The sequence below is a fragment of the Tarenaya hassleriana genome, unplaced genomic scaffold (assembly GCF_000463585.1).
Source record: "Tarenaya hassleriana unplaced genomic scaffold, ASM46358v1 Cleome19, whole genome shotgun sequence".
NCBI lineage: Eukaryota > Viridiplantae > Streptophyta > Magnoliopsida > Brassicales > Cleomaceae > Tarenaya > Tarenaya hassleriana.
The window spans coordinates 2,354,325-2,376,128 of record NW_010965304.1 but is presented as its reverse complement, the minus strand read 5'-3'; the positions used below and the strand labels follow the sequence as shown (position 1 = coordinate 2,376,128).

Sequence of the window (21,804 nt, the reverse complement as noted above, 5' to 3'; positions counted from 1 at the left end):
AGTGTGACCAAAACTAAATTTTGAACGGTGTGACCAGTGTGACCAGTGTGACCAATGTGACTAGTGTGACAATGTGACTAGTGTGACCAGTGTGACCAAAACAAATTTTAAACGGTGTGACCAGTGTGACTAGTGTGACCAGTGTGACCAAAACAAATTTTAAACGATGTGACCAGTATGACTAGTGTGACCAGTGTGACCTGTGTGACCAATGTGACTAGTGTGACCAGTGTGATCAAAATTAAATTTTAGACGGTGTAACCAATGTAACGTACCTTTGTCAATCTGTTCCATTATTGCTCCAAACATTTATTTGGCATTAAATATACGCTTCTTGCATTTCTTCGACAGATTTGCTATGCATCTATCTCATTTTCATAAAAAAATACACGATTCACTCTAAAAATCATAAAACTCAAACCCAAAACACAAAGTTTATGCATCGAACCAATCTCTTGTATTAATGAACTTACCTTCAGTTTTTGTCATTTGTTCTGTCTTAGACCGACTCAAGAAGAAGATATGAGGTCGTCGGTGAGGATATGCTCAACGAAATAACCATTTTTCGTTTGTTTTTCTATGTATAAAAATGAAATGAGAAGAGAGAAAATGAAAGAGTTGAGAGAAATATAAGAGTAGAGAGAGAAAGTTAAGAAAGAAATGAAGAGTTATCAAAGAATGAAAACGAGAGAGATGAATTCAAAATGAAGAGAGGAATATCACATTTTCTTGATCAAAACACGGACCTGCATGTCATTTTCTTGATCGGTTTCCTGGCGAGGAGGAGGAGTAGCAACTGTGCAGCAGTATTCTTTCATCAGCCAGTCGGTTTTCTTGCTGTTCGGATGATTTCCGTTGTAGAAAACCATCAATCTCTTCTTGCCAATCTCCCGCCCGTCAAGATAGACCCCAGCATATTTTCCCGACGCCTTCCAAAATCCTCCGATCGCCTTTCGGTTCGGGCGGTAAGTTTTCGGATACTTCTTGTCTCTCGGCGTAAAGAAGTACCACTCTCCGTCGTTAAACTTTTCGTATTCCGCTGCTTCACGTGACACACAAAACCATACCAAAAGTTCACAACTAATTAAGAGACGAGGGGGAAGAAACTCACAAGCGCAAGAAATGTTCAAAAACCCTAACTAAGATCTGCAACACTTTTCCATGAACGTTAAACCAAGAACCTGACAAGAAAATTGCCTGAGAGTGTTTCGGGATGATGGTTGTAGATGTTAACGTCCATAATCATGTGCATAGGCAAGGGCTGAAGCTCGATCTTCGGTTTCAAGTAGAGAAACACGAGCTCCTCGTCGGTCGGCGCAAACCTCCAACCAGCTGGAATTTTACTGAGAAAATCCAGAATTTCGGGATCCGCTTCGGTCGCTCTGGCACGCCATCGGTTGGGCATGATTTCTTGCCAAATGGAAACTGTATTTCACAAAGAAAGGAGTTTAGAACGAATTTAAGAGGCAAAACGGTACGGACGCTTCAATTTCAGTTATCGATTGAAGCGTCGAAAGTTTCAAAGGCACACGTGTAGTTAAGTATCTTGGAGTGCCAAGAGCGTATCGAGTAGATTATCTTCTTGAGTTTCTTGGCCACCAAGAAACCGTAAACGTTGCGGTTTTAAAAACCCTAAACTATTATTATTATTATTATTATTATTATTATTATTATTATTATTATTATTATTATTATTATTATTATTATTATTATTATTATTATTATTATTATTATTATTATTATTATTATTATTATTATTATTATTATTATTATTATTATTATTATTATTATTTTCTTTATCTTTTGTTGCCAGTCCGTAATCCGAAATATTCCATTCTCTCGCCGCGTCTTTTTCTGGGAATTTTATAAAAATGCACTATGAGAAAAACAATTATAAAAAAAAGAATATTTTAAATAACAATGTTCATAACTACACAGGTGTGTTGTGCTCGTACGAAATTATAAGAGACAAGACAACGAATGCAAATGGTGAATAAATATGTGTACGTGAAAACTTATGTTCTTCTTCGAGATATCACATCTGTCTCCGCCTTGTCTATTCTGACTTGTGTTGTGTGATCATTATTTTTTTCCTTTATAATTGCCATTTTATTTTTAACTCTCCAATATTTTCCCCTTAATTTATTCTATATTTTTAAAAATAAATATAAATGAAAACAACAGAATTTGGCCCGTCTTCATTTGATAGTGTTGATCTAATTTATCAATAAAGAGTTGTGAAACCCCACCAAAAAGGGAAAAAAAAAAAAGAAAAAGAAAATAAGCGTATGGAACAAATATAATAGCTTTGTGTGAACAGAAATTTGCTTTTGCATCCTAATTTCCAAGTTTGGGGCCAAGGGAGAATTCATGTCATGATGCTCATGTGCATGTATGTATACTGTTTTCTTTGGTAAAGAGCAACTGCATTGCATGTATGTATGTACCTTAGCCAATGACGCATCTTTATCCATTCATTGGCCCATCTTCCCTAATGTTTTTCCCCTTTTTCTGTTTTAGAATTTCTTTTTTTCTTGGCTTAAAGCAAAGCTTGATATGTATGTATGTATGTATGTATGTATGTATGTATGTATGTATGTATGTATGTATGTATGTATGTATGTATGTATGTATGTATGTATGTATGTATGTATGTATGTATGTATGTATGTATGTATGTATGTATGTATGTATGTATGTATGTATGTATGTATGTATGTATGTATGTATGTATGTATGTATGTATGTATGTATGTATGTATGTATGTATGTATGTATGTATGTATGTATGTATGTATGTATGTATGTATGTATGTATGTATGTATGTATGTATGTATGTATGATGATATGCAGCTCCACATATAATCTGTATTTTCATTTCGATGGAACAATCCTATTTTTAGTTTTTTTTCCTAAATCAATGAGTATGTTAGTCGATAAGTTGAATTTCAAAAGTACAAGAATTGATTATGCAAGCATATGGCCTACGAGTATGAATGAGTAATATTTTTTAGGGTTAATCCCATATTCCCCACAAATTTTCGAAAAAGTTCCAATTTCCTACATCAATTTTTAATTTGACAAAAAACTACACCAGATTTCAAATATTTCCAAATTCCCACACAAAATCTTAAAATGTGTTGCAATTTCCCCCATATCCGTAAACGACGTTAAGTTCCGTCAATTTTAATGCTGATATGGCATGCCACGTCATATAGATTTCGCCAAATCATCGCATTTTGCCACATCATTCTGCCACGTCAGAAAATAAATAAAAATAAAAAAAATGAAAAATTTCTAGAATTTTTTTAAAAACTAATAAAATAAAAGAAAAATACAGAATTTCAAATTTTATTTTTTAAAAATAAAATAAAAATTACATATTTCATATATACACACTTTTATATCTATACACAATTATATACATATACATATATACAAATATTTTTTAAAAATAAAATAAAAAATTACATATACATATATACACAAATAATATATATATATATATTCACATATGTATATATACATATTCATATATATACATATATATCCATATATATACATTGAATATGTATATATATGTGAATATGTATGTATATATGTATAAATATATATATACATATTCATATGCATATATATATATATACATTTATACATACATGCATACATACATATATGTATATTCAATGCATATATGGATATATATGTGTATATATATGAATATGTACATATAGATATATGAATATATATATATATATATATATATATATATTATTTATGTGTATATATGTATATGTATATAATTATGTATGTAGATGTATATATGTGTGTATATGTATATTTATATGTATATGTATATAATTGTGTATAGATATAAAAGTGTGTATATATGAAATATGTAATTTTTATTTTATTTTTAAAAAATAAATTTTAAAATTCTGTAATTTTTTAAAAGTTTTTTTAAAAATATTTCACTTTATTAGTTTTTTAAAAAAATTCTGGAAATTTTTTATTTTATTTTATTTTTTACTTATTTTCTGACATGATAGGATGATGTGGCGAAATGCGATGATTTGGCGAAATCTGTACCACGTCAGCATTAAAATTGACAGAACTTAACGTCGTTTACGGATATGGGGGAAATTGCAACACATTTTAAGATTTTGTGTGGGAATTTGGAAATATTTGAAATACGGTGTAGTTTTTTGTCAAATTAAAAATTGGTGTAGAAAATTGGAACTTTTTCGAAAATTTGTGGGGGAATATGGGATTAACCCTATTTTTGAAATTAATTTAAAATTTTCAAGTTTAATTTTAACGCCATTTTTTGTTAAATATTTGGTTTAAATATATTTAGCTATGTCAAAATTAATTCTAGTATGACCTTCGAGCATGTTTTCCAAACATTTATGCATGTTCGAACTTTAAATTTGTTTGGGTTTTATTGATATTGCTTAAATTGATTAAATTTAATATTAAAAATAATTTAAGATGTGACCACTTTATAGGTTTTAAATGTCTGAATAGAACACGTGTTCATATATGTATACAGATAAATATTGAAGATTTTATACAGATTTTTAATTATACTTAAAAGGGTAATAACTTTCTTATCCTAATTATTTTATTAAAAATGATACAATATTCTTGATGAATAAATATGTATATATATATATCTAATTTTTTTTTATAACGGTGGAGAACTTGTGTCACACCTAGCTCCTTCAGACCAGATACTAATTCAGCTTTGCGAGGCGAATAACATCTCGGACAATAAACCTCTGCGCTCCGCAATAGTCGACAAACCACGTGGAATAGATAAACTAGTCAAAATTGATCTGTTCAAGAAAAAATTCAGACCTCAGGTGGAATCGAATCGACAACTTCGTGTAGAGGGAACTTGTCATCTTTCTAACTGAGTTGAGTACTTTCTCTAATCTGAGATCTAAAATATTTTTTAGAATGAGAAACAAATTTCAGGTTAAACTTATATTGATGGTTATACTTTATAAGCTTTCACCTTTTTTTTTTTTGTGAAACTGTAAAAGGGTCGATATATATATATATAATGAAAGTGCAAAAAAAATTTACTTATAAATTTTTTTTGTCTATTCTTGACAAATTAACTATGTATAAACTTGTCGTTATTATGTGCAATCCTGGTTTGGACTCACCATTTTTGCAAACTAAATAAGGATTCAAATAATTAGAAATACATATCTTATTCATGATATGGTTGTAATCATTAGTTTAGTCGATATTTGATTTAGCCCAAATTCTTAAAGATTGTTTTTAATAAGGATCCATATATTTTTTTTATTAAAATTCTATTTTTATTTTTTAAAATTTTATTATTTGTTCAAATATATTGTAATGTGTTATGTACTATCTCAGATCATAGAGACCAAAACAAATTGCCAGAATTCTAAGAACCAAGCGTTATTTTTATTTAAGTTTCATTATTACCCTACATTTTTCTTTAAAATTAAATTTCTTCAGAATAATAACAATCTAATTTGATTTAATCGACGAGAGAGTGAAAATTTGGAATAAGGGGTCAAAAAGGAAAGTGAAATATTTTTCACAGTCAAGTGGTAATTCTGTAATTAGAGCAGCTTTTATATTTTGGAATTTATTGAAATACAAGGAAAAATTTTATTTTCTCTTTCTATCATTTAGAATCTTCCTTTACCTCTCTCTCTCCTCAAGCTAGAAAACTGCGAAGTAGATCATGCCATGTCTCTAGATTCTCTGCCTCCCAATTTTCCCTCACTTTCTCTCGCGTCTCCTAAACGTTTTCTTTGCATCCAAACAACGCATTCTCGAATTTTCTCTGCCTGAAGACGGCTCGATTTTTCTACAACTCGGATCGATTTGAATCTACTCAGAGCTGGAGATGTATCTGCGATTGGTTTCTCGATCATGAGATTGAAGTGAAACTTTCCTGGAGTTGCTTCTAGATCGACGATCATGTCGATAAAAACTGGATCCCGTGAATGTAGGACGTCTTTCGATTTCTCATATTTTACGTTGAGCTGTGTTGATTTGGTCGGGGTTTCGGCGGAAGAAGGGGTTTGGTGCTGAGGAGCTTCGCTTGAAATTTTGTTTATGTCGAGGAACGGAAGGATGGCTTCAGATCTTAGCCGAACTGGTCCAGTAGAGAGGGATATCGAGCAGGTTGTTCTTGTTCTTTGTTCATGGCGATTTTGTTTCACTCAATCTAAGTCTTGTGATGATTCGCTTTTTTAGATTGAGTTAGTACTTCTATCAGATGTTGACAGAAAGAGCGTTGTGGAATTTTATTTTTATGATACTCAGAACTAAAATTAGATTTCCGGTTCTAGATTCCGAATTGTGCTTGAGGTTACCACTGGAATCCTACACCACTGTAAGAGTTCCCGAGTTTAATTTCAGCTATCGAATGAACTAATAGTTGTGAATTGATTCTGGTTACCGTACAATTCTTACGGTTTGTGGAATTAAGTCGTCTTTTGAGACTTTGAGCGTTCCTGATAACTAGTTCGTTTCTGACTTCTAATTCTGTAGTTTCGAGCATATAGCTGTGGACTATATTTTAGATGCGTTAGTTCTGATGATAAGTTTGTCAGAACATGTTTAAGAAAATTAATTAACCCCAGTTTTCCTGCGGTCAGGAGATACCTTTGATTGTAGCCACTGCTCCTTATCTTGATTTATTCACTTTAGTATCTTATATTATTGTTTATGACTGAAAATCTGCCGGTGGCCCGGATTTACATGCTTTACCTGCTGAAGGTTGTGGGTTAATTTTGACTCAGGCCATTACTGCCCTCAAAAAGGGAGCTTACTTGCTTAAGTATGGAAGACGGGGGAAGCCTAAGTTCTGTCCATTTCGCCTTTCTAATGTAAGTTGGTTGGTAGGGATTTCTGTTGACTTACTTGTTTTCCTTGCTTTATGTAAGAGTTTTCAGCACTACCATGTTAATGCCACTTCTTATCTGAGGTTTATTTGTGATCATATAATACACTTTATTTGCTTCTGTTTTGTATATCGGTGTGCGCGTGATATCATTTTTCAGAGATTAATTAATTTCCATGTTACTTTCAGGATGAAACTGTTTTGATATGGTTCTCAGGGAAGGAAGAGAAACATCTAAAGCTGAGCCATGTTTCTAGAATCATATCTGGGCAACGCACCGTAAGTTTCTATACGTGTGGCTGATGTGAATTTTATCTATTGAGTGAGCTGATGATGAAATGTTTAGAGTAGATTCACGAGACCAGTAAGCTTGCTTAACCTAGTTTATCATGGACTTCGTTTGATGGATTAGATCTCTGTTCTTCCATGTAAGAGTTATTTTCTGTTCATTTTTATGTTTTGGTGCTGCAGTTCTTTGGATGTTTGTTCCTGTAACTGATCTGAAATGTTTATATCTGATTGTCTCAGGAGATGCATCTTAAGCACCAAATTCATTTATCTGGCAGTCGTAAATTCTTTACTTTGAAGTTGCTTCTTCCACATAAGAATTCAACACCTTAAGTTTTTGTGTTCATTATGTATCTGATTTAACTCATCAGCTCTTACTTCATTTAGGCAGGAGGTCTTGCTCTGCATTTGCATCTCTCACGACATTTGCATGAATGACTTCATTTATTGGCAAGTGTCTTCTGGCCCTTACATTCCTAGTGCAATATACTGATAACTTGTGTATGGCGGTTCTTGTGTAGCCTATTTTTCAGAGGTATCCGCGCCCAGAGAAGGAATATCAGTCGTTTTCGCTAATATATAATGAAAGGTCTTTGGATTTGGTGAGATTCTATAGCTCTTCTTTTTCACAATTTTCTTTGTTCTGGCTCCTCGTTGACATGATCATCCTGTTATTCAGAATGTCTATGTGATTGTTGGAAGTTCTGTAATCTGGTATTAGGATATTGTTTTTGGTAGATCTGCAAGGATAAAGATGAGGCCGAGGTGTGGTTTAGTGGTCTGAAAGCCTTGATTTCACGCTGCCATCAACGGAGGTGGAGAACAGAATCGAGAAGCGACGGGACACCATCTGAAGCTAATAGCCCGAGAACATACACAAGACGGAGCTCCCCTTTGCATTCTCCGTTTAGCAGCAATGACAGCTTTCAAAAGGTAATAGAATCAAGCTTTCGACTCAATATTTTGATAAAGATTTGCCACATAATTGCTGCATGTGTCAACCAAGTATTTATCCTTTTTACGTTTCAGGATGGTTCTAATCACCGTCTTCATAGTCCATATGAGAGTCCTCCTAAGAATGGCCTTGACAAAGCATTTTCGGACATGGCATTATTTGCAGTTCCTTCTAATGAATTTTTCCCCTCAGGCCCTGTGACCGTTTCAGTTCACTCTTTGTCATCTGGAGGCTCAGATAGCATGCATGGTCACATGAAGAGTATGGGCATGGATGCTTTTAGGGTTAGCTTGTCAAGTGCTGTTAGTTCCTCTAGCCATGGTTCTGGTCATGATGACGGAGATGCATTGGGAGATGTTTTCATATGGGGAGAAGGCATAGGGGAAGCTGTTTTGGGTGGTGGGAACCATCGAGTTGGAAGTTCCTTTGACATAAAAATGGATTCCTTATTGCCAAAAGCTTTAGAATCAACGATAGTACTTGATGTCCAAAATATTGCTTGTGGTGGACAGCACGCTGTCCTTGTGACAAAGCAAGGAGAAATTTTCTCTTGGGGAGAGGAGTCTGGAGGCAGGATGGGCCATGGAGTTGATTCTGATGTTCAACATCCAAAGCTCATCGATGCACTTAGCAACACAAATATCGAACTTGTAGCATGTGGTGAATACCACAGTTGTGCAGTTACACTATCAGGAGAATTGTATACCTGGGGAAAAGGGGATTTCGGTGTTCTTGGACATGGAAATGAGGTCAGTCATTGGCTCCCAAAAAGGGTAAATTTTCTGTTGGAGGGCATACATGTGTCTTCCATTGCTTGTGGACCTTACCACACAGCTGTTGTGACATCTGCTGGGCAGTTGTTTACTTTCGGTGATGGGACCTTTGGTGTATTGGGCCACGGAGACAGAAAAAGTGTTTCCATACCTAGAGAGGTGGACTCTTTGAAAGGCCTCCGCACCGTCCGAGCTGCCTGTGGTGTATGGCACACGGCAGCAGTTGTAGAAGTCATGGTTGGGAGCTCAAGCTCAAGTAACTGTTCTTCAGGGAAGCTGTTTACATGGGGCGATGGTGATAAGGGCCGTCTTGGTCATGGTGATAGGGAACCGAGATTTGTACCTACTTGTGTTGCTGCCCTTGTCGAACCCAATTTTTGTCAAGTTGTGTGTGGGCACAGCCTTACAGTAGCACTTACAACATCTGGTCACGTATATACTATGGGCAGTCCTGTTTATGGTCAGCTTGGAAATCCACATGCAGATGGAAAGGTTCCGATCCGTGTTGAAGGCAAACTTCACAAGAGTTTTGTGGAAGAGATTGCTTGTGGTGCTTATCATGTTGCAGTTTTAACTTCGAGAACAGAGGTTTACACTTGGGGAAAGGGATCAAATGGTAGACTAGGTCATGGGGATATAGATGATAGAAATACTCCGACATTGGTGGATGCTCTGAAGGATAAACAAGTGAAAAGTATTGCGTGTGGTACTAATTTCACCACAGCTGTCTGCCTTCACAAGTGGGCGTCGGGGATGGACCAGTCCATGTGTTCAGGTTGCCGCCAGCCTTTCAATTTCAAGAGAAAGCGGCACAATTGCTATAACTGTGGACTAGTATTTTGCCATTCATGCAGCAACAAAAAATCTCTGAAGGCTTCTATGGCCCCGAACCCGAACAAACCATATCGGGTCTGTGACAAGTGTTTTAGCAAATTAAAGAAGGCCATGGAAACTGATCCATCATCTCATTCTTCTCTGAGTAGAAGAGGAAGCATCAACCATGGATCAGATTCAGTTGACAAAGATGAGAAGTTGGATTGTAGATCCGACGGCCAGTTGGCGAGATTTTCATTGATGGAGTCCATGAGGCAAGCGGATGGTAGGTTCAAGAAAAACAAGAAGTATGAATTCAATAGTAGCCGTGTCTCTCCTATACCAAACGGAGGATCTCAAAGGGGTGCACTAAACATATCCAAGTCCTTCAATCCAGTATTTGGATCATCAAAGAAGTTCTTCTCAGCTTCTGTTCCTGGTTCTAGAATCGTGTCTCGGGCTACTTCGCCAATATCAAGACGTCCTAGCCCACCGCGTTCAACAACACCAACCCCCACTTTAAGTGGACTAACCACACAGAAAATTGTTGTGGATGATGTTAAGAGAACCAACGATAGCCTCAGCCAAGAGGTTGTTAAGCTACGAGCTCAGGTAACTTTCTTCTCATTATCGTATGAACTTCCTCCTTTTTGAACTGTAATTCTCCTTAGTTTCCTGTGCTGCCCGAAAATGAAGACGTTTCCCCAAAGCATTTTATTATTCACACATTTTGCTGAGAATGGAAAAAAAGAGTTGTCGGCGAGATTATATTGCAAAACTACGCTGCCGAATTTCAAGGCATTGTATAAAAGCTTTTCAATTTAAAGATGGCTATTTCCTCGTTTTATCGTTAAACTACATCTTGCTAACTAGTGAACGATAATATCTTAGGTTGAAAATCTTACGCGGAAGGGGCAGCTTCAAGAAACCGAGCTCGAAAGAACAACCAAACAACTGAAAGAGGCATTAGCAATCGCTAGCGAAGAGACAGCAAGATGCAAGGCAGCCAAAGAAGTCATCAAATCACTTACCGCTCAAGTAATTACGTCTCCCCTTTGCTGTAAAACGAAAATTAGTTTATGCAGCTTTTTGATGACTTCTGTCTTTTGATAATCTTCCGTTTACTGATTACATACAACCATTCGTTTCAATGTACCATGCAGTTAAAAGACATGGCTGAAAGACTACCTGTAGGATCCGCTCGGACTGTCAAGTCATCGTCCCTCAGTTCATTTGGCTCGAGCCCTTGTTACGTTGACCCTTCTAACTCTATCTTTGACCAACAGTCGTTCCAAGAACCTGAGCCAAACGGGTTGAACACCCCATTGTTTTCCAACGGGACCAGCACTCCTGTCTTTGATGGGGTAAGTTACCGACATCAGGGTAATTCCGAAACGACGAATAGAGCCGGGAACCGATCAAAAGAGAGCGAGAACGAATGGGTCGAACAAGATGAACCTGGTGTGTACATCACTCTCACCGCCTTGCCTGGTGGAGCAAGAGACCTCAAACGCGTTCGTTTCAGGTACATTCCCCGTCGCCACGAAACTTTTGCTCCATTCAGAAACGTTTCCAAGACGAATCATTAATCTAATGAACTCTTAACATGGTTTTCTTTTTTTTTTTTCCGTTAGTCGAAAGCGTTTTAGCGAGAAGCAAGCGGAACAATGGTGGGCCGAGAATAGAGCACGAGTATACGAACAATACAACGTCCGTACGGTTGATAAATCCAGTGTTGGTGTAGGAAGTGAAGACATACCTCATTGAATTCGTTTCTTTTACCACCAAAATAACACCAAATCGGACTTTTCATGGCTTATATTTTTTTTTTCCGACCAAATTCGCGCCCCGTGATCGGGTTTCGGCAAGTTTGTGAGGAAATCGGGTTGGATATAATGACAAATATAGAGATTAGGGTTATTTTTCCTTCTTTGATGCTAGTTTGGCATTGTATGTGTTCATTTTCTGTTTTCAGGGTTTGTCATGTGTCACCCTGAGTAGTGGGAATGGTATGATTTTTTTTTTTTTTTTTTTTTGCTTCTTTGTATGGGGTGAAATTTAGTAAGTTGTAAATTTTTTGTGGGTAACACTGTAAAGTCTACAAGCGCATTATGTTTTACTCTACAAAATATTATTGCTGATTCTTTTACTTTGTGTTCCTCAATCTCTTCAGATTGGGACTCCGTGGTTTATAAAGAAAAGATGGATAGACCGTTTTGTTTTATGCAAGTAGATCATAGCGTGTTTTAATTCCATATAGTAATATCTGAAACCAAAATGACTGTAGATTAGACGGGTTAGAAATTTCTATCCTATAAACCTGAGGGTTGGGCAAAAACACGAATTTCGAATATCCGGACGTCAATGATAATAGTTTGAGTAATCGGAACTAAAAACATTGATTTCAGGTTTGGATCAAATCCAAGAATCTGGTTCCGAGAGGGGGTACTTGAGTTTGTTGTAAAAACCCATTTTGCCCTTACTTTTTTTTTATATTCACAGATATGCCTATATATATATATAATCAGGAAATACCCTAATCATTCACTTCACATAAAGAAGTTAGAAATTGCCCCAGAAAGTCATGACCTCGGTCAACTCCAAAAAGTTTTCTTCGGTTAACTGAGAATTGAGACATGCTTTCACTCTCTTTTGAAAATTGAAACACACATATGAAGAGGTAACCTTACCTCCAGAGATCATTCGTTATACATCAGTGGGATGAGTTAGTACTTGCAACACTATATATAGCATACCACAATTATATATACACACACTTTTATATTTCACAAGCCTTCACTTGGAATATTATAGGAACCAAATATCAGAGCTATGATGGTTCCTCATGCTTCTGAGATAATGGGTTTCCTCATTTCTGACAGCCATCACAGCACAGTAAGCTCCCATCCATTTTACACAGGCAACACTCATCACTGTTCCAGTCAGAAGAAACATCAATTACCTCAGCATTTAAAGACAAATCATTGCCCAGTTCCACAATACTTCGTCTTCTCCTTCTCGTGTCAGTGTTCATGCTCCTATCGAGTTCCATTTCAAACTCGGGTGCCAAAGATCTTCTATTAAGCTCTGATCTCACGGCTTCAACATCTATCATGTCGTCACACAAGCGACGTAGTATCCACGACGTAAGATGACGTCTAAAACCCCTCTCTACAACTTTGAGAAACAGTCATATGTTAGAAATCAAACTCTCCTTTTGCCCTAAAACCTCCCCACCTTAAGTCACTCTTCATCCTGTCTAACTAAAAACTACCACATCTAAAATCCCATCTAAACCGTCTTTTTTGTTTTTCCATTTCGAGTTAGCAGACTCCAAAGCCAATCCCATGCCACGGGAAAACCTGAATATATTTTCACCTAAATCAAGTCTCAATTGGTTAGCCGGAACAATACCTGTCTCGGGTCGCTTTTCTTTTAACAAAGACCTTGTCCTAAGATCGTATAGAAGCTCCTCACGACCCGAGTTCTCTCACTTGCTGTTCCTCAATTTGCACTTCCATATCGTCTCCCCCTAAAGAATCTGTTTTTACAAATGCAGAAGCTCTTTGTTCATCCAAAGTCACCGAACCAGAAACAGCTTCCCATGGAATTAGGACAGTACAGGTAATATAGATTATGGATGAGGACACTCGGGAGGTGACTGTTTCCGACAGATATGGCAGCGGAATCCAATCAGCATGTCTGATTTCTCCTCGTTGAGCCCATATGCTTCCCCATGGAACCATCCTACAAAATCCAAAGATACATGAATTAGAACCTACAAAAGGAAACTGTAATTGAATCTCGAAGATGGCGAGGATGCTAATAGAGTAAAAACACGTGTCACTGTTACCTCCGCAAATTTCACAGGCAATGAGAGCTGACGAGGATGCAGATTCAGAGGAAGCACATATGTGGCATTTAGGAATGTCGTTATCGGTATCTGAGTTTTCTGAAGGAATAAAATATCTGTCTCCCTGGAACTTCGCTACACGTTCATCACCAGGTTTTCTGGACAACAGAAGACCGTTCAACCAATAACTAAAGAGCCTTTTCGTTCTCTTCTTTATCAATGGAATTTCTCGTTTAACTTTCTTTGGCCTGCCACGACCTCTTTTCGGTTTCGGTTTCTGTTTCTTGTTTATTAAAGCTGGAGGTTTGCTTTCATCTTGCAGAGGGAAAACATGCTTTCGTCTTCTGGTTGAACGACGCAGACTTAAGCTCGTGACAACCTTCTTATGATTCTGCAACCTAAGAGAAATCTTCTCTGCCACTGAGATTTTAGTCTTCTTTACTCGAGATGACTTGCGAGTCGGTGTGACCTTTTTATGCTTTTGTGTCTGAAGTCCAAAACTTTTGCGGCGGAAACTCCCAGGTGGCCGCCCTCTTTTTCGTTTCATTGGTTGTTCCTTTGCTAGAATTTCACCACGGCATTGGTGGCAGATATACGAGCATTCCTCGCCATCTGCCTTCCTGACATGTTTTTTGTGGAAATATCCTGAAATTCATATCACATCACACCAATAAGTAAGATTTTCAGCACCAGATCACATGTATAATAAACAAAGGTTTTGTGTTTTTCTTTGTAAGAGTTCCAATTTTAAAGTTTCAGTCGAAAAGAGAAATACTCACCCTTGCAGATGTAGCAGCAAACAGACTCACTGTCATTATCAGAAAGAGAAACATGAAAATGGATAAGTAACAACTTTCTTGGGGTCAACAGATAAATATAAATTCGATAAAGTTACTGTATTATCAAATTTATAACTAAATCAAGAGAGGAAAAAGAGGGCGGAATTTAAATTCCAGAAGAAGAAAAGAGTGGAGATAACAAGGGTAAACCTCAAAAGCACATCTTTGTTGCAGTGTGCACACTGGGAAGATTCAGATCTTTCTGCCCTTGCAAAGAGGTACAAGAAACCCTTTTGCTCTGAGGACCTTTTGCGTGCCTTGCCGACCTCAGACCGTCTGAAAGAGGTTGCCTTACCAGTTTTTCTCGCGATTTTCTTCTCTTCAAAGCCTTTCAGGAGATGTAAAGGCACATGCATTTCGTTCAGCCAAAATTTCTTCCTCCCGCTAGAGGATTCTTCAGCCATGCAACCGTTTTTCAAGACGACATCAGGAATATTTCTCCTCTTACCAAAATCGAGGAGATATTTCACATTTTCTGCTTCCAAGGACTTCCTACGAACAATGGCCTTTTTGAAGAGCCTCACATATTTTTTGGATTCTTTATCCAATGCTGGAAGGAGATGAGTGTTTTCAATATCAACCCACTTGATGTAAGAATCAAGTTCCCTCACCTGAAATCATGGAATTAGCTACGAATTGTCCCAGAAGTGGTAAATGACTGAAATTCACTTGTTACAGATAGTGGACACAAGTAAGGATTCAATCATTAATTACACACATGCAAAAAATTCGAACTTCTGATCATTTTCTTTATTTCACCAAATACAAAAGGTCCAAGAGTAGAACAAATGAAAAGCAAAGGTAAGTAAAATCATCATCAACAAAAAAGTTTTAAGCCAAAAGGTTCAGTGAAGTTATTGTCAGAAATGATATCAAATAGCATTAGACCCTAAACTAAATTCTAAGACATGACAAATACACCCCAGGAGAAATAAACCTTGACATATCTAACCAATGACAAGAAACAAAAAAATTAGATTAGCCGAATACAGTTTATTTTACCTGCAAACCGAGCTGCTCCGAGGTTGTACATGACCCAACTGCTGCTTGCCATGCAACACGTCGGCTTCTTCTAGGGGGATCTGAATTCTCAGGATAAAATATTCCTGGAATCTTTCTACTTCCACCTGCAAGAAACAAAAAGAAAGCATAAATTTAGGATAGTGCCAACACGAAGAAGAGTGCAAAAACAAAATAAAAAACTGTAAACTCCACAAGATTAGAAATTCTAACAAAACGAAAAGGCAAACCTTGTTTGGCTGCCTTCAAGACCAAAGACTGAGGCAAAACTTTCCAATTGAATAATTGTCGTGAAAGCCGGCCACCTCTCCACCAACACATGGTCAATCCCACGTCTGTTTTTGTGGTATGTTTAACCCCAGGATCCCTCATCCTTCCCCTTCTTTTATCAATCGCACGCTTTGACAGTGAGCATGTTGAAGCAGTAACAATATGGATTGCCGAACCCATTGTCATGCCAAAATCTACATGGTTTAGCCACTCTGATGAAAGCACTCGATAATGCAGACTTTCCTCTAACTGTTCAATGATAATAACACAATCTTTTAATATAGAATCAAGCAAATGATGCATGCAAGAAAGAGTTGCACAACTACACTCGTCAGCAAATTAAAAAATATCAAGAGCTCAAGACGCCAAGCACTGATTATGATAGCTAAATCTTAAGCCATCTAAAAGACTATTAATATTCGACAATGCTAGCCAAACTACAAACAACATGATAGCTTTTCCACTATGAAGAAATATGTTTACAAACAGAAGACAACTTTTACATAACAAACCTATCGACAATGACACAAAACATGTACACTTGCACAGGATAAGCTTAGGGGTCGAACAGGTCAGTTAGTGTAAGGACCGACATAGGATTCAATTTACATATGATCCTACTTCTGTAGCTGCTAATATGAAATAAATGTTGACAGGAGGAAGATAGTACTTAGAAACTTACTTTAAGCAATAAAAGCTTCAAACCCAAAGTATTTGATGCATTGAGAATGCTGTCACGCCAGATCCTGGAGTACTGTGGATCCGACCATGGACCAGTGAGAAGGCCACGAAGTCGATTTTCCATGGAGATTATTTGACACATGACAGCCAAAAGGTGACTGTTCTTGTTATTGGATTTAATACTAGCCATCTCACTTTCATGAAGGCCACGGACCGGCCCGAGACTCATGTTAAATAAACAATCCATCTCGTTCCCCACACCCTCAGAAGGATTTTTGCAGGAAAAGCACCACCCACATGTTTCTTTCCATGCATCTAGATACATGCTTTGGATGTTTCCCCAATGAAATTTGTTGGAGTTCATCAATATAGTTTTCAACTGGATAGAAATAATATCTTCATCAGATTTCACTTCGTTACTATGGATTGGTAACTTATGCAACAACTCCCCAGCAATCAGTGAAGTCATCCGAGCAAAAATGTAACAGTTTCTGTAGCCTTTTTCACTTTGCATCTCCAGTTTGTTTCCCTTCCTTGTGTTTATTCTAGAAAAATTATTGGAAGGCAAATGGCTATCCTTTTCTTGTTCTTTCATGATGTCCAAATTGCTAGATGGTGCTTCCTCATGGGAACTACCAGAACCGTTTTGCATCATCTCGGCAGACCCTTCAGAACTCATTTTCCTGATATCTAGTCCACTAGTTGAATCTGATAGCTTTCGAGAACTCTTAAGATGACGATTATCCGAATGCCCGAGAATTGATATTCCATCCATTCCTTCAACAGCAGTTGCAGTCTTCACTTCAGGAGCTGGTGAAGTTGCCACAGCCTTAGACCCATCAGTAGAAGGAATAGTTCCTTCTGCTGATCCATCCACACTTGCAGACATTTGAGGATTCACACTGCTGATTGTTCTTCTTGAGCCAACAGGAATGTCCCAGTGTTTGTTAATAGCATTTACTACATCTTTATAGAGACTACCACACAACTTTAGCACCTCCACCACACGGTTCTCATCATTCATGTCATAGTAATTCAGTGACCCTGAACCATCCGTTTCTATCCTGCAATTCATAAGAGAATAACATCAACCAGTTCTTGAAGCAAGCATATTCCAGATACTATAATCATATAACATGACATATGGCGAATGTTTATAGTTATTTTATAAAAATACAAAACATCCAGTCATTCACGAGATCTAACCAGAGACTTGTTTTCCTTTTTTCGGGGCACTAAACTTGAGAAAAAAGGAACTGACTGTAAACAGATATTGTGAATAAGTGAATGTATCTTATCATCCTCGACTAAATCTTTCACCATATAAACTACATACCAGAGACAGTTTGGGCGACATTTTGTAACTAAACAAAGAGAGAAAAAAAAAAGGCCATTTTACATGTATCGCCATGCTACAACTTCAAAAAACTAGGAGCGGCGGAACAGGACAATAGTTATTCAAGAAACCAGTTATACTGCAGAAAACATTTTACAGATTAGAACAGAAAAAGTCATAAATAATCATCATTCTGTTTGGTTGGTGCACTAAAAATCTGATCACTTAATTTGTGGGTGTGGAAATGGGAGAGTATAACCAACGTTAGAATAGAGAAGAAAATAATGTGAATATCCAAATTCTACAAAGCTTTTATGAGCCACTCACAACCCAACAATGGACAATGATCATCAAGATTCTATAACTAATGTCGTTTACATTTTACACAATAGACAGAAACCATAAACAAGCTTGAAATCCTTTAGATAGCTAAAACTTAGAATAAGTTTTCCAACCTAACATATCCAAGCAGAAGCAATCCTCCAAATATCAAAATTACCTCCCATTGGTTTGGTCTCATGAGATATGTATATGCACGTTATCACCAAATTCTGATATCATTGAGTTGGGATGAGCGAAACCATAAAAAAATTCATGCAAATATGTGATAGAATCGGAAAATAAGTAGTCATCGGGGTGAATCCAAAATATAGGTTTGGCGATACTTACACCAATAGGTACCCGCAACTGCTATAGTATTGCCGTCCATGGGGATCAGTTTCTATGTATTCTGCTCCTCGAACTAGCCTTCCAGGCTTTAATCCTGGCCTACGCCTATCAAATGAACATTCAGGACAGTACCAATCACCCTCGGGCAAAAGGTGACTGGCGACACCAACACACTTAGAGTGATAGGCAGCTGGACAGCCATCACAGCACAGTAAGCTCCCATCCATTTTACACAGGCAACACTCATCACTGTTCCAGTCAGAAGAAACATCAATTACCTCAGCATTTAAAGACAAATCATTGCCCAGTTCCACAATACTTCGTCTTCTCCTTCTCGTGTCAGTGTTCATGCTCCTATCGAGTTCCATTTCAAACTCGGGTGCCAAAGATCTTCTATTAAGCTCTGATCTCACGGCTTCAACATCTATCATGTCGTCACACAAGCGACGTAGTATCTCGATTTTCAGAGTCACAGATTGTTTGAAGTATTCCTTTCTGAAGAAGTTTAACCGACCAAGATCGAATACAGGACCGTGGTCTGACCCACGAAATAGTAGATACTCTACCAAAAAAAGAGGATAAGTAACCAGATCCAGCATATCCCAATCAAGACTCCTACATTCAAGACAACCACCAAAATGTAAGAACCAAAAATGGATCACATCCCTACAACAGAAGCGCCCCAAGTTATCTATGCCTAGAGCATGAGTGTGCAGCAGACAATAAAATATACCTTAGGATATAAGAAGCAGATAGGTCACCTTCAGCAGCAACTTGTTCCAAATGCTTTCTCAATATTTGTAAGACAGAAACATGGATGCTATCAAATAACAGGCTAGGAGAGACGCACCTCAGAGCTTCCACGAAATCCTCCAACTCAAAAGGGCTTAGAAACAATAAAGTACTGAATGACCTCAGACAAGAATAAACAGAAAAGATATCAAGCAAAGGAAGACCTTTGAAGCTCAAGTTACGGGAAGATGGTGGCAATTGTGGCTTTTGGTTGAGCAAAGTATTCACAATTAAATGCTCCACCTCTGTCTGACCACTGACTGCAGGAGAAGGGCATACTTCATCGAGTAAACAAGTAGTCGATGTGGGAGTGACACGAGTCCGTGATGACATTCTACGAGTGCTTCTTCGTAACACAGTTTCAGTCATAAAATTTGAGTTATCCAAAACTTTTATTCTTTTCCTCTGGCCGTTCCTTAATTCGTACGAATTTCCTCTATCAGACTGAGACTCGTCAACAACTCTATCGCGATGCTCAGAAGGATCATCCTTCTGACTGACACCATTAGAATCAGGGGTATAAAATTCTTGACCTGAAACACTATTTTGCATCTGAATCTCCTCGATAAGCTGTTCGTGTGTTACTTTAGCAACATGAGCTTCTTTAAACTCTCCATTCTCAAGATAATTGTGGAAACCGGTATAATCCTGCTCACTGGGTTCTTGATCTGCACTGTTTCCATTTATTTGAACGTCCATACCAGCCTTGTTATTCTCCACATCAATCTCCAAATTCAAATCAAACCCCTGCTCTCTCTTCTGCTCATCCAAAGCAGAGCCACCAACCTCATCCAAATCACCGTTTGCATCCAAGTTCAGGTCAATATAACTCCTTTTCTCACTTAAATTTTCTTCGTGATCGATATTCACATGAATCAAACCTAACTCTTTATTCGAATTCAAATCAAATCCAGTCGTCAAATCCCCCACTTCCTCATTCAAATCCGTCCCAGACGCGCATTTCCCACCAAGGGTTTCATCAGGCCCACAATTTAAATCGACATTCCCACTCAAATTCGCACCAAAACGCTCACTAATCCCAGTGTTCTCCACAAACCCATAATTCAAATCGACATTTTTTAACGGTTTTACCTCGTTTCGTAATCGTTCTTCCTTACCGCCAGAATCGCCGCGCCTGATGTCTCGGATCATCGCGACCCGCGCGCGCTTCTTCGGCCTCTGACCAACGCGCGGCTCCACCCCGACCATCTCCTCCGGAGAATCCCCTCCTCCGACCAGAAGCGCGACAACCTCCTCCAATTCAGAAATCTCGGCAAGACCGTTCTCGTAAACAATTTCGAAGAACCCAGACGAGGTATCGCAAGATCGAACAGTTCCCCACTAAAACCCAAGCACCTCGAGCTCTTTCCTGAAGACTTTGCCCACGAACTCCATAGTTTGCGAACTTGATTTAGATTCTTGGGACGAGAGAACCTATGAACGAATGAAGCAAAGGAAACCCATAAAACCCAGTCTGGGTTCCGAAGGGAGAGAGAAAGCAGTGGGTCGACTTCGACTCCTCTCTCGCTTTAGGAAACGCTTTCAACATGCGAAGAGAGAGAGAGATCGCTTGGTTTCTCACTCCTCAGGCAAAGAAACAAAGAAAGATAGAGAGACAAAGCGATGAAGGTGTATTCCTCCGTCTCTCCCAAGGAGTTGTCACTGCAATTCCGATAGGGAAGAAACAGACGTGAGACGAAGCGCTCTCTCCCTCTTCTCGCCCACTCCGTCTCCCCTTTTTTCCTCTTCTTCTCTTCCTGGTCAAAGCTCTCGTTATGTTATAAAAAGATCTCTCAAATCAAATATTTATTAATTCCAAGATACCTTACTTCACTAAAATAATCGCATTTAAATGTTGATCGATCCCAAGAAAAAGGAAACATTTTAATTTCTTAATTTTCTTTCACTTTTGGTGATTTATTTAAATTTACATCATTTTTAAAATCATAAAGTATTTCTAAAAATTTACATAATTGCATCTAAAAATATATTATTATTATTATTAGTATTATTATTATTATTATTATTATTATTATTATTATTATTTTGAATTGCATCACACTGATATCCTATTACTCTATCTAATCATATTATTAAACAATCCACGGGTTATAATTAATTGCCCATTACACCTCGAATCTTAAACAAATATCTGATTTAAGATTAATAAAATTAATTTCATCGCTAAAAGGTTTGCACATTTTATTTTATTGGAAATAACCATGGATTATATTGTATGAATCAATGTTTTTTGGGTTTTCTCTATATTTGAAATAGAGATTTTTTTAACCATTTCTTGGGTTTCTTGATCGACTCTTCGTCTGTTCGATCAAACGATACAGATTTTTTTTTATTTTTTTTTTTTTGCATATTGATATTGGACGAATATAACGAGAGTTATCTTAAAAATCCGTGGCCTGAATATATAGTTTTCATAACAATAAAAATAATAATAACAAGGAGAGGTTTTCAACAATAACAATCATAATAAATAAATACCATAACAATGATAATAACAAGAAAGAAGAAAAGGTTTTCAGCAGCCGGGGACTCGGCAGACGCAGGAATCATTAGGGTAGGCGGTGGAGAAGCAAAAGCCGTGAGAGTCGTGGCCGG

At 37.4% G+C, this 21,804-nt stretch overlaps 3 protein-coding genes across 3 annotated transcripts; 1 reads left to right on the top strand and 2 right to left on the bottom strand.

Moving 5' to 3' along the window:
- Positions 1–719: 719 nt before the first annotated feature.
- Positions 720–1,405, bottom strand: LOC104811303 (NAC transcription factor 25-like). The gene is made up of 2 exons (XM_010537964.1): positions 1,198–1,405; positions 720–1,039 (listed from the first exon to the last, which is right to left on the bottom strand). Exons 1-2 carry the CDS (start codon positions 1,403–1,405, stop codon positions 720–722), a joined length of 528 nt encoding a protein of 175 aa, XP_010536266.1.
- Positions 1,406–5,685: 4,280 nt separating this feature from the next.
- LOC104811189 lies at positions 5,686–11,867 on the top strand. The gene is made up of 9 exons (XM_010537811.1): positions 5,686–6,178; positions 6,799–6,885; positions 7,089–7,178; positions 7,709–7,789; positions 7,926–8,120; positions 8,217–10,340; positions 10,620–10,766; positions 10,892–11,253; positions 11,363–11,867. Exons 1-9 carry the CDS (start codon positions 6,110–6,112, stop codon positions 11,493–11,495), a joined length of 3,288 nt encoding a protein of 1,095 aa, XP_010536113.1. The 5' UTR covers positions 5,686–6,109; the 3' UTR covers positions 11,496–11,867.
- Positions 11,868–12,876: 1,009 nt separating this feature from the next.
- Positions 12,877–20,907, bottom strand: LOC104811188 (DDT domain-containing protein PTM-like). Its single transcript, XM_010537810.2, has 9 exons — positions 19,130–20,907; positions 18,397–19,011; positions 16,393–17,455; positions 15,671–15,959; positions 15,423–15,547; positions 14,571–15,031; positions 14,361–14,389; positions 13,582–14,226; positions 12,877–13,475 (listed from the first exon to the last, which is right to left on the bottom strand). The coding sequence occupies exons 1-9, from the start codon at positions 20,395–20,397 to the stop codon at positions 13,363–13,365; spliced, it is 4,608 nt and encodes a 1,535-aa protein (XP_010536112.2). The 5' UTR covers positions 20,398–20,907; the 3' UTR covers positions 12,877–13,362.
- Positions 20,908–21,804: the final 897 nt, after the last annotated feature.